Source organism: Triturus cristatus, chromosome 1_2, assembly GCF_964204655.1.
Source record: "Triturus cristatus chromosome 1_2, aTriCri1.1, whole genome shotgun sequence".
NCBI classification, from domain to species: Eukaryota; Metazoa; Chordata; class Amphibia; order Caudata; family Salamandridae; genus Triturus; species Triturus cristatus.
In genome coordinates, this window is record NC_140580.1 from 38,757,446 (window position 1) to 38,771,546 (window position 14,101).

The 14,101-nt window shown below is 43.9% G+C and overlaps 1 protein-coding gene across 8 annotated transcripts in view; it reads left to right on the top strand.

Annotated features, from left to right (window-relative positions):
- The window catches only part of RAB44 (RAB44, member RAS oncogene family), a 710,497-nt gene that overhangs the window by 628,417 nt on the left and 67,979 nt on the right, over window positions 1-14,101 (top strand). For all 8 annotated transcript variants that reach the window (XM_085600504.1, XM_085600485.1, XM_085600530.1 and 5 more), the window contains one exon: window positions 10,936-11,050. In XM_085600504.1, coding sequence (XP_085456630.1) covers window positions 10,936-11,050 — 115 coding nt within the window. The remainder of the gene's footprint in view (window positions 1-10,935; window positions 11,051-14,101) is intronic.

The window sequence follows — 14,101 nt, forward strand, 5'->3', positions numbered from 1 at the left end:
GACCTAGGCCTCTCTTCCACTCTGTCAGCTCTCTTAGGGAGAATTCCTCTGTCCTTTTCAGATCCCTGTGGATCTGGCCCTTCAACCACAGAGTCCAGGTCATCTTGATTTTCATCATCTGACCCAGAGACTATAGCTGACCCATCCCCTGATTCAGACCCCTTAGCTCCTAGAGCTAATCTAAGATCATCTGCTGTGAGCAGATCTATCAGGTGACGTGTGGAGGGACTCTGTCCTATCCTCAGGTGCCTTGCAGCACACATGGCTTTCAAGTCAAAGAATGTCATGTCCTTATACTGAGGCTGGGTGGACCCACTGGTTCCAACCCTTAAGGACATTCTAGTGTTGTGCAGTGTTGTACTACCTACACTAGTTTGTGGCCTACTGATCCTAGCTTGAGCTGTAGAAAGGATGTGCTATCCCTTGACACACAGCTCTAAGTTCAGTAGAATTTATTGATACTAAGCTTGACTTTATATATACCTTGAGTACCTAAAGTGGTTTTCAGTTAGTAATTCAAATAGAGATTTACTGGTAAAACAATGGCAAGCTGTAATCCTACACACTGCCCACCATTGTGAGAAGTTGGCCTGGTATATGCTGGTCACTAGTTAAAGTGGCCACCTTGCACCAGTACAATTCGACTCTTATGGTAGATAGGTTTAAGACAACCTTTTTAAGAAAGCTATCCTAGTGGTAGCTGTGGAGAGCAGCCTTCAGGCTAAGTCTTTAGAGGAATGTAAAGCAACTTGTTTTACCGTATAATCTCTTGAATTAACAAATGAAAGGACACCACACCGGTATATATCAAAAATATATATGTATTTATTTCTAACACACTCTACTAATCTCTTTATGAGATTAGAAGTCAAGGACATATGCACAAATCAACAGTTCACATCAAGTTAAGCAGAAATATGGCTGGGGCCCTAGGGGCGTACCAGACCATATACTAAAAAAGAGGTTTAGGAATATCGACTTGCGAGGGGACAAGGCCTAGGGTCTGTAGAAGCGCTGGGGCCTCACTAATCCACCCAAGGCAGGTAAGTAAAGGACCCACGGAAGACGCATGCAGTGGGAGAACACAGCCGTGGATCCCTATAGACTTCAATAGAGCAAGTCACGGTTCGATTTTTTAAGTTTTAGGATACTTCGGGAGAGTCTACAAGCAAGTCACTTACAGGGTGAGTAGTTCTAGAGCCAACACCCACAGGAGCACCGTAGTGCTAAAGTTACCTCACCTACGGAAGCCGGGTGCAAGGGTGTCTTTTGGTGTCAGGTCGCGGCGCCGTTTTCAATGGGAGCCAAACAAGACTTGCTGCTTGTGAAGACAGGAGAAGTGTCCGGTGGAATCCAAGGCTGGATTCAGAAGAAAGAAGACCTGAAAGGAGAGGAGACAGTGTTCAAAGTCACTTGCCAGTGACCCGGGGCCAGGAAGCTGGATGCCCACAGTAGTCGGGTGATTTCAGGTGATCACGGGTGTCTAGACTCTTCAGCCACGAGGTCCAGGAGGCGTCAACGACAACCAGGAGCTGGGTTTGGTGTGTCTAATAAAGTCTGCAGCTTACTGAGGTGTCGGCAACCGTGTTGGAGCCAACAAGCCTTGGCAACAGCAAGTCTCGTGGAAAGTGAAGAAAGTCAGCGGTGCAGACCAGCAAGATCTGAGGGACTCACCCAGCAAGGGTAAGTCAGGGCAGGCCTGGAGCAACCAGGGGATCCCTTTGGTTCTGTAGAAAAGTCTTCTGGGGACCATCAAGCCAACCGGCAAGGGATCGCAAAGACGCCTCGGGAGGATTCACTCACCAGGAGCCCTCGGTCAATCGGGATGAGGTAGGCCTCTGATCTTCGGAGGAAATCCTGCTGGATGCTTGGACCATGCGTGGTCCAATGCACAAGTTCGTTGAACATCGTGAAGGAGTTGCACTTGACAATAATGCACGATATCCGGGTATTGCTGTTCCTCATCACTCGTGGGGTCCACTTGTCTCAACTTCGCTGGGGACTCACGATGGCCTTAGAGAAGTCAGGAAATCCACTTCCAGGGCTTCAGGGACTTCGGACTCCGGCGGGAGTGGGAAAGTTTGCGACCGTTAATGCAAGGTTTTGGTACCTGCCAAGCAGGGGAGTCACTCCTTGACTCCAAGGGAGATTCTTCAGTCTTCCAGAGGTAGTGGAATGTCGAAGGTCCAGGATTCTTCTTCAGAGAATCGTCCAGGGATATCTAGTTTGCAATGGCAAGGGTTCCCTAACTTATACTACAAGGAAGGGAGGGACTAGCTCTATGACCCCTACTGAGCCTACTGCTCCCCCAGTGCAGGACTTCAAAGCACTCTAGGAGTGCACCCACCCAGCCCCAATACACTAAATCCTGTCTGGAAGGTGGTTACACCTCCCTGTGACAGGATGCCTATTGTTGAGTCTCCTCCACTGCGAGTTTCGGTCAGCAGCAGGAGGGCAGCCCAGTGTCTGTGCTGGTGGCATCCATTTTGTGATGCCAGGGCTCTTCAGGATTCTACCGTGTTTCCACAGTGGGTACATGTCTATCCCTCTAGAAGGGTGGGATCATACTCCCACACCAGTTACGGGTGTGGGGGTATGATTTCAAAGCGTTTGACACCAAACCCAACATGTTTTGATGCAGCCATCCCAAAGTTAGCATTTACCACTAGGTTATAATGCACTTAAGAGTATATGGTTTAAACCGCATCCACAAACAGCTACAGAGAATGGACTCTGAGATCTGCAGAGGGGCCCTGCTCAGGCAGAGGCACCCCCTCACATGGAAACCAATCACCCTGCCCTCAGGATTGTTAGGACCTGCCTTAGGGGTGACTGATAGGGTTATATGTGTGTGTAAGGTGAGATATAGGGAACCTATACCTCAGTGAGGAGTGCTAACACTACCTCACCCAGGCTGCAGTAGCAGGCCTGTGGTGTCAGATTTAGTCTGCTTCCCAGGGGTGGCATAATACATGCTTCAGCCCCTGGTAGGCCTGTGAAGTACCTATGCCCTTGGTACCTAAGGTACAATATACTAGGGGCTCATAAGGTACCACAGTATCCAATCACTAGTGCATCTTATATGCACTCCAAGTTGTTTAGAGAGAACAGAGAGGCTGGGGCCCTGATTAGCAGGGACCCAGCCAGACTATAGCCAGAAACCAGTGTAAACATCAGAAAAAAAGTGGGGAAAACATAAGTGCAGATCCTACTCTCCTACAGTAATCAACCTTGTAGATATATTATTAGCTCACTAGCGTTCTGCAGAGTGCTTATTCATAACGAAAGAATGCCTGAATTCCAGTAACTGCCACTGTGAAATTCCACAGGAGTGATTGTTACCCAAAACACACATCACTCAAGTAAATCTTAATGGGTTACAGGGGCGTTATAGTCTACTGGGTTCTCTGTCTCAGGTTGCCATATTGACTAAGGTCCAGATTTACCAACATTTGGTACAGCGCAGCAAGACAACTTGCTGTACTGCACTGTGTCAAATGGAGAGAGCAGGAATGTGTTTGCTGCGGAGAGCAGGAATGCGCCACAGTTAATAACATATGGCTCCTTCCTGCTAACTCTGCACTGGTGCACTTGTGGTTGCCATATGCCAATGGAGGCATTCTGTTCCATGGTGAAAGGGTGCCTGTGTTACTAGGATTGTTTTTGTGGGGGAAGGGATATCTTCCTGCACAAAAATAATATTCTTTTAACGTGTGCTGCTTAATCCTTAATTGGGGAAATAACGAGGAGAAATATATATATTTCTTCTCATTACACCTCTGTTGGGATGGCATACCATTTTCACACATTCTCATATTTACTAGACTTAGTAAAACTGGGACTGCATAAAAATCCATGGGTGGATGCATGGGAACACCTATGCTCCACCCATGGAACACTTTCCCAATGCAGAGTAATGTAAGGCAGCGACTTGCGCTACTTCGTGTTACTCAGGACTTACTAAACCACGAAGAGCCGCGCAAGGCACCTTTGCATGGCTTAGTAAATCTGACATAATGGCTTGTGTTGACCTGCGTCATCTTACATGATGCAAGGACAATTAAAGCCCTTAGTTAATCGGGGCATCAGTCCTTAGTCCCAGTGGGTCTAGATAACCCATTTCTGGGCTGTGTTCTGGAGAGAAATCCAGAAAACCTGTGTGTTGTCAAATCTTCTGCGTATTACTGTCAGAAATTGCTGAAGGCTATGTGAAAGGTCACCCTCTGAAAGGACACTGGCTTTCATTACCTTGATGCTGATCAAACTACTGCTCTAGACGTGTCAGTATGTCTACATGAACTAAGATTGTTGGTACCCATACTTCGTTAATGTCAACTTGTATTTAAGTGAATGTGTCCATGCCCAGTCGGCTAATGTTCAGTGAAAGATGAACTGAAAAGCCATGAGCAGTTCAAGCTTCGATACCTCAAGTGACTCAGCCTTGATGTCCCTCTCGCAGCGTTGTATGCTGTCAACATGAGGTGTGAAGTGGTCCCTGTGGAAGGCCAGTTTGTATTTACTGGTGAGAGGAGCTGTAGCACTGGAGGTGTTCTCCAGTTGTGAGCGGGTGCTGTGTGCTGTTAGAATGCATCAAAAATACTGCTAGAAAAATAGGGTCTAAGGGAAGAATATTTATAGACCTACCCAGATTCTAATCCCCATAACTAAACTATACACACACACACAAGAACTGGGGGTCTAATAACAGACAGCACAGAAGAAAAGTAGGAGATTGGTGCATGAAAACAATCAAGCCCTGAACATTTCTCGAGCAGAGGGTGGATTACCATCAACCTCACTCATAGGATGGAGCATGTAGAGAGAACAAGGTGGCTCTCTTGATCGTTTATATCATCTGGTCATCCAACTTTTGGCAGAGGTATGTCTCTTGATCATGGAGACTGCCTCGCTAGTTTGAAGCTCTATTGCTCATTCGGGATGATAAATGTTTCGCCAAAAGATAAGTGACAAAGCTGTGGTATCTAAGAAGAGTAATCCTCTAAAGTGCAGTGTAAAGAAAACAGTGAAATCTAAAAAAGGTTGGGTAGAGATAGGGATCCTCAATATTCAATTCACTCCGCACACCTTGATTAAAAAGTGTAACAAAATAATAGCAGTACTACCTAGTGGCTGCTATATATAGGTCGACATGTTTCAGCCATCCGGGAATACTACCCACGGCTTTCTTCAGGACCTGTATTTCTTTAGACCATGCTACTGCAATTAATTAGTACACTTCCAATAATGAAACGTGTCCACACAAATCTAATATATGTGAAAGTAAACAAGGTTGAAATTGATACGACCTCAAAAAAGTCCTAATCCTCTGAATCACAGGGTGCAATCGTCACCTGGAGATATAGGACAGTTAACACACAAATACCAACATAAAACATAAAATGCGCTGTCTTAAAACAGGCTCATCACCAAGGTATGCCTGTTCATTACTTAGACGCATATACAAATTGCTTACCCCACGTGATCCGGGATTGCACCTCACCTACCCTGGAACCTGGCTCAGGTGAAGGAGGCCCCGCTCTAAATCGTGGGTGACAAATGAAAAAAAACATTTGTGAACACATTTTTTTTTTTTGTTTTCTCCAAACCAAGAAATCCAATAGTGCATCTCAGTCACTCTATTACGTCAAACTGAGCGTAATATGCCTTCATTCTAGCTTGGACACACTCCCTAAAATAACCTGCCCCTGCCAAACCCCAAATCTCATAATGGCACCTCGACATTGTTCGTGTGATGGAAATATGATTGTAGCGAATTTGTCAGCGCTTAAATTAGAACCTAACAAATCTATAACAGCGAGCTTATCACCAAAGTCTCACTTCCAGCGGTATTCATTGCGTCACTTTAGAAGCTGTCCGAGCATCTTGTAACAACCAAACTGAACTCATCATTAAGCCGGCACTCACCTATCCGTCGTTGCCCAAGGTCTTCCCGAGCAGGGTGGGAGTCAATGGCAGGACTAGGAGGTCCGATTAAATACCGGTAACTGACGCGGCTGAAATCGATCAACCATAGACGCGCCAAGCGTCACGTGATCACGCCATCATATGTGCGCGGTGCTTAATTTAGAATTACAAAATGGTGTCAACCCACATGGGAGATGTAGTTCTATTTATTTCCCATCAAGCGAAACAAGCGTTCGCTAAATACGCCAGTGTTTACACCACGTCCAGGATATCACCTGCAACATACCCAAAATAGAGGACGACTATGTGAACTCATGTCCAACGTTTTTCCGAATTTTTGGACAAATACGAGCATTGAAGGGTAAAACTACAGGATGATGTCATAAGGAATAAAATCGTAGTTTCTCTAAAAGTAGTGATTAGAGTAATGCTTTGTTTTAGTATTTTTGATTTTTTTGTTTTATTGTATTGTATTATTTTTTTATATATTTAGAACTTTCTTATTTTATTTTCCTTTTTATATATGTTTATAGTTTCTTTGTTAGTATATGTAAACTGCTTCTCATTAATAAAATCCAACCGGTGTTATGATTTCTTTTGTTCGCCCAATCATACGCTTCATTCCATTTGAAGACAGTACTCTAGATGACAGCCACCCAAAGCCCAAATGAACCCCAGCGGGTCGCAAACTCAATTGCCCAAAGGGGATAGTCTACAAAGAACCACCCTATTTTGAAACAAATGCCACGCAAGGCTATAAAAGATACCTCCCTCTGCGTGGCTAGTCCAAGACAAATGCAGGAATATTTTTCTTGTTCCTAGGGCAACAATAAACTCTAAAACGTGGCCCGGGTGTCGAGGAAAGTTTTAAAATCCCCAACCATTCTACTGTAACAGAATGTTATATCAACAGCCGCCACGTAGTCCAGGGTGGAAACCACTTTCTCACCACATAAATGACTCAGTACTTCTATCTACAAGCTGGTCCAAGGTATGTCAAGTATCGCACTGAAGCTTGTGGACCCATTTCTGTTCCTTAATGAACCGATATCTGGAGACATCACTAGTATGGAGGGGTATAGTCGGTTTCTCCAATACTGTCCAATGGAAATCTTCTGCGGTATGATTAGCCTCTACAAAGTGCCTAGTAAGTCTAATGGTCAACTTCTGGCACCTGAAAGTACTTTTATGTTCCAGCACCGTTTGACCAGCTTACGAGGGTAATGTCTCTCGAACAGTTGCCCTGTGATGTTCCAAAAATAGATAGATAGATCCAAAAATGCCAGGCGCGTTTTGTCCAGCTCTACTGTGAATTTTAGGTAGTCATTACGTGTATTGGATCTATCTATTTTTGCAACATCACAGGGCCTTGAGAGCGAATTATATCGGAAGCCCATGGCACGTAATTCGCTTTTACGATATGACAGCCAGCATCCCAAGGCTCTGAGGGACAACTTGCCCTATGGTCAGTTCCTGAGGGTTCGGAGGAACTGTTCTACGACTGAGGGGTTTGCAAGACATACCAGTCTTTTAACTGAACAACTGTTAGAGAGACATTACCCTCGTAAGCTGGTCAAACGGTCCCTTAAAAGAGCTTCTAACAACAACCGTGAAGCCTTGTTGGAACCACCCGTACCAAAGCCACCTCTTGAACGCTTGACATTTGTCAATACATTCAGTACTTTATCTAACAACATCAAGAAAAGTATTAAAAAACACTGGCGGATTTTAAATAGTTGCAATGAGAAGATTGCTTTGCCACTTTTTGCTTTCAAAAGATCAGGCAACTTGAAAGACAGATTGGTCCACATACGCCCCCAGGTTGCTCCTCCCAGGTCGGTGGGCACACTGTGGGATTTACCGGCAGTTACTGGACACCACCCTTGCGGGGGGTGTTCTGTTTGCCCACAAACCACTCACACTACAACCATTGACATAGGGTCTAACAGACCTTGGATCCAGACCCATTTCACGAACTGCAACAGTAGCAATTGAATCTATCTACTCACATGTCTTTGCCGTATTCAGTATGTGGGAATGACAACTCGCAAGGTGAGGGCGCGCATGCTGGAACATAAAAGTACTTTCAGGTGCCAGAAGTTGACCACTAGACTTACTCTGCACTTTGTAGAGGCTCATCATACCGCAGAAGATTTCCATTGGACAGTATTGGAGAAACCGACTATACCCCTCCATACTAGTGATGTCTCCAGATATCTGTTCATTAAGGAACAGAAATGGGTCCACAAGCTTCAGTGCGATACTTTGGGTCTGAATGATGACATACCTTGGACCAGCTTGTAGATAGAAGTACTGAGTCATTTATGTGGTGAGGAAGTGGTTTCCACCCTGGACTACGTGGCGGCTGTTGATATAACATTCTGTTACAGTAGAATGGTTGGGGATTTTAAAACTTTCCTTGACACCCGGGCCACGTTTTAGAGTTTATTGTTGCCCTAGGAACAAGAAAAATATTCCTGCATTTGTCTTGGACTAGCCACGCAGAGGGAGGTATCTTTTATAGCCTTGCGTGGCATTTGTTTCAAAATAGGGTGGTTCTTTGTAGACTATCCCCTTCGGGCAATTGAGTTTGCGACCCGCTGGGGTTCATTTGGGCTTTGGGTGGCTGTCATCTAGAGTACTGTCTTCAAATGGAATGAAGCGTATGATTGGGCGAACAAAAGAAATCATAACACCGGTTGGATTTTATTAATGAGAAGCAGTTTACATATACTAACAAAGAAACTAAAACATATATAAAAAGGAAAATAAAATAAGAAAGTTCTAAATATATAAAAAACATAATACAATACAATAAAACAAAAAAAACAAAAATACTAAGCCAAAGCATTACTCTAATCACTACTTTTAGAGAAACTACGATTTTATTCCTTATGACATCATCCTGTAGTTTTACCCTTCAATGCTCGTATTTGTCCAAAAATTCGGAAAAACGTTGGACATGAGTTCACATAGTCGTCCTCTATTTTGGGTATGTTGCAGGTGATGTCCTGGACGTGGAGTAAACACTGGCGTAGTTAGCGAACGCTTGTTTCGCTTGATGGGATATAAATAGAACTACATCTCCCATGTGGGTTGACACCATTTTGTAGTTCTAAATTAAGCACCGTGCACATATGACGGCGTGATCACGTGACGCTTGGCGCGTCTATGGTTGATCGATTTCAGCCGCGTCAGTTACCGGTATTTAATTGGACCTCCTAGTCCTGCCGTTGCCTCCCACCCTGCTCGGGAAGACCTGGGGCAACGACGGATAGGTGAGTGCCGGCTTAATGATGAGTTCAGTTTGGTTGTTACAAGATGCTCGGACAGCTTCTAAAGCGACGCAATGAATACCGCTGGAAGTGGGACTTTGGTGATAAGCTCGCTGTTATAGATTTGTTAGGTTCTAATTTAAGCGCTGACAAATTCGCTACAATCATATTTCCATCACACGAACAATGTCGAGGTGCCATTATGAGATTTGGGGTTTGGCAGGGGCAGGTTATTTTAGGGAGTGTGTCCCAGTTAGAATGAAGGCATATTATGCTCAGTTTGACGTAATAGAGTGACTGAGATGCACTATTGGATTTCTTAGTTTGGAGAAAACAACAACAAAAAAGAAAAATTTGTTCAAATTTTTTTTTTCATTTGTCACCCACGATTTAGAGCGGGCCTCCTTCACCTGAGCCAGGTTCCAGGGTAGGTGAGGTGCAATCCCGGATCACGTGGGGTAAGCAATTTGTATATGCTTCTAAGTAATGAACAGGCATACCTTGGTGATGAGCCTGTTTTAAGACAGCGCATTTTATGTTTTATGTTGGTATTTGTGTGTTAACTGTCCTATCTCTCCAGGTGACGATTGCACCCTGTGATTCAGAGGATTAGGACCTTTTTTGAGGTCATATCAATTTCAACCTTGTTTACTTTCACATATATTGGATTTGTGTGGACACTTTTCATTATTGGAAGTGTACTAATTAATTGCAGTAGCATGGTCTAAAGAAATACAGGTCCTGAAGAAAGCCGTGGGTAGTATTCCCGGATGGCTGAAACATGTCGACCTATATATAGCAGCCACTAGGTAGTACTGCTATTATTTTGTTACACTTTTTAATCAAGGTGTGCGGAGTGAATTGAATATTGAGGATCCCTATCTCTACACAACCTTTTTTAGATTTCACTGTTTTCTTTACACTGCACTTTAGAGGATTACTCTTCTTAGATATCACAGCTTTGTCACTTATCTTTTGGCGAAACATTTATCAGCCCAAATGAGCAATAGAGCTTCAAACTAGCGAGGAAGTCTCCATGATCAAGAGACATACCTCTGCCAAAAGTTGGATGACCAGATGATATAAACGATCAAGAGAGCCACCTTGTTCTCTCTACATGCTCCATCCTATGAGTGAGGTTGATGGTAATCCACGCTCTGCTCGAGGAATGTTCAGGGCTTGATTGTTTTCATGCACCAATCTCCTACTTTTCTTCTGTGCTGTCTGTTATTAGACCCCCAGTTATTATGTGTGTGTGTTGTTAGAATACTCCTTTTAATCAGAGATCCTTCTATCACATGGCTGGATTATATGTTACGCACTATTCTATGGAAGACACTGACCTTTTTGCTAGGTCAGGGACGTAGTGGCAGTAGTTGAGCCAGGTTCTGTGTATCTGCAGCTTGTCTGAATACCTCTGTGTTACACCTGGTGCTTTTCCGCCTCTGGTGTAACTCTCACGACCTTTTAGATGCACATAGGCAAAAGCTTTCGGTAGCATGGACGGCCCACGTGCCACGTGTATAGGTTTGCATTCGTGATAACAAGCTTATGAACATGGTGCCAGGGCTCCGGTGCTATTTCCATGTCTGACTTTTACTTGACGTTCGACATCAGATTCAATTTACGAGAACTGATGAGCAATGAGGGTAAAAACAAAGAGAGCACTTTATACATTCATTATGGTATTTTTGTTGCAATGGTAAATTTTACAAACCTGTTTAATTTTCAATAGATATCACAGTATCACAAAACAATTCTTCAGAAAAGCGGATGGCATTGTGCTCATGTATGACGTGACTTCAGCGCACAGTTTCACAGCAGTGCGGTTCTGGCTGGACTGCATCAAGGTAAATATAACCACCAACGGAGAAATAAAAGCTGACCATCTATCTTACAAATAATTATGTATTATCTGTACATTTAACAGAGCAGTAAATTGCGATGGTTAATTTGTTTACATTTCTTTAATTGTATTTGGCACAAAGTATGGCTACCTTTTGCCAACAGTGCAGATAGGTACCCAAACACTGATATCATCATTAAGCGGTAGATGGAATGTGGGGCAGGGATGCTACCAGTTTTCTCCCCAGAATGGAGAATAACCACAGTGTACCAAAAATATCAGGTCCTTTGAGGTGCATGTTTCCCTAATTTCAAGGAAAAAACAGCTGATGATTTCCCTTTTCCACCTGCTCACAGCAAGTAGAAATGTCAGTGAGATGGGCTGTGGGGGGTTGAGGGTGGGGTGGAGTGTGAAGGGCTCAGGTCAGGCTTCAAACTGTCATTGAGTGCTCCCCCAAGCTGCTGCAAGGGTCAGGTGGGGTGGTCCATCTGTCAAGTGTCCCTGCCGCTACAGCAGCTTAAACAGGTCTGTGGACGTATTATGCATAGAGGCGCGCCAGGCACAAAACAGGTACAATGCGCCATGTTATAAAGAATGCACTTCCACCAGGGCATCCGTGAACTCATGTTGTACTGGGAGCAGTGCATTCAGCCGAAATACGCAGTGGTTGTTCCAAAGCCGCTTCATGTTTCACAATGCAGTTGGCAATTGTAGTAATGAAGCCAGGATCCAGGAAGTGGTTTCATGTAGATTTATTGAGGTTGGTTACAAGATGTAGGTTAGATGTAAATAAGAAGTCATTAGCCAGAGTTAAGCCAGTATATAGCCCCACCAGGAGCAACCTTCCAGGTGCTCAGCCCTTCTCCAACTGTCCATTCCCACTCCCAACATTCCATCCAGCATCACACTGTCAGCATTCCACTGGCACATCCTTAAACCACCAGACCAGGATACTACATATCCTCCTTTGTTCCAACAAAAACAAAAAGGAACACCAAAATCTAGAATGACAAGAGAGCAAGAGAACAGAAGCTAAACACAGAAATAAGAAGACCGGAAAGCACGAGAAAATAGAGGAAGAATATGCTGAAACAAAGTAAGAGAGAATAACACAAACCAAGCCCATCTTCCCTTCCAAGGATAGCAAACTAACAAAAACACCAGAGAGAGATAGGGATAAGATAAAATGAAAGGACTTAAAACACCCATCTTCCCTATCAAAGAATAAAAGAAGAAAACATCCATTAATGACTGTCCTCTGCATAACCACTGGCCAGGTAGAAATACAAGAAAACAGCTCACCTCAGGAGGAAACAAGGCGACAGAGAAAAAGCGGAAAATGAATACTCACTCTTCCCTGACGACAGCATGAAAAAGAAATTACAATAATAAGAATACAATTGGGCTATAGCGTGCAAAACCAAACTAAGACAATTGAAACGCCCAGAGTAACGTGACCCATGCACTGTGGCGACTTAAACCACACACCCACCAAGGGTAACAACATTTGCTTCTGCATGGCAAACCTTGAGTGGAGGTATATGTGCACAGTTGAAAACAAAACAATTGCAAACACTAAACACCTTAAGAAAGGTAACATGTGCACTAAGTGAAGGCAAAAAAACATAATGTGATGTCCACCTACGGACGCACCTCGACTGGAGGTAAAAATTGAAATGCACCGGATAACGGGAAAAGCCCCACAACACACCTCCGGAGAGGTCAACAGATTGTACATAGAAAACACGGGACACACGTCCGCGCGACACACCTCTACTAGAGGTCAACTAATATACACATGAACTAGGGACATAACCCTAAAACACACCTCGCGGAGAGGTCCTTAGATTAGCATGTGCGAGTGGGACAGTAGTCCACACATAACCATGTGTACATGAGACACAGTACACTATAATAAAGGTGAAAACAAACTAAGAACATTTAGTGATGTAAGTAAACAGAGAAAACAAGCACCTCACAAGTAGGCATTAACGTTGAGTACCCCACACTGTGACCAAAAACACCACGACACCCTAAGAAACATGACGTCAAACAAACCTCATGGAGAGGTCACAAACAATCTGCATAATACCTATAAACAGTAAATGAAATGAGACACTTTAAAATGAAAAACATTTAAACTTGCAAAATTTTCATACTGATAATGCAAAATAAAGCACTGAACATGGAGCAGTAAAAACAGCAACTGATCACGTACTGAAAACGATCTTTAAAAGGACCTGTGCAGAACAGACAAATCATTATGACAGGTCCTGCACTGGAAAGAAAATCTTCTGCGCTTCTATTGTGAGCACTCAATTTCAGGACGGCATTAAATTCACAAAATCAGTACTCGGTTGATAAACAGCAGTCCATCAACAGAGTAGCGATAAAGAATTACAACAGTGAAAAATCTAGTTGTGTCCATGAAAAACGATCCGTCCAATTGCGTGAAATACACACATTAACACTGTACTGAAGAAGATTCTAGTTTGACTCGTGCTCTTGACATATTAAAGTTTCCAAAAAATGTTACCACAAACGCCATAACTGCAACGCCGATCACGGTAAAAGCAGGCTTCCGTAGCAAACAGAACGAGATTGGCAGCATGACAGTCGAGAAACATCAAAACACGTAGACAAATTCCAAACCCAAGATGGCGCCACGCTATCCCACGCCGTGTAGGGTGGTTCACGGCACGCCAGTGCCTCCAAACGCCGATGGGAGCCTCGAAAAACGTCACCAGAGGCTCGTGAGCTGAAGAGCGCGACACCATGGATGAGGTAAGGTGCGCGAGCACACATTTAAATTTAAAATAGTGCGCAACTGCCAAGTTTTACAGGCATTGAAAAACAAACATGCCTTTCAAATAAAATAATACCTTACCAAGTCAAAAATGTCATGCCTTTCTTCAGCAGCAGGCAGGGGACTTTAAGATGACACTGAAAACCAGCCGCAACCAGTTAGAGAAACGTCGCACCTCCAAATCAGAACAAAATAACACAGCACATGTAACTTTTGGAATACCTCCAGGCTTACAGAAACCCCAGTGTT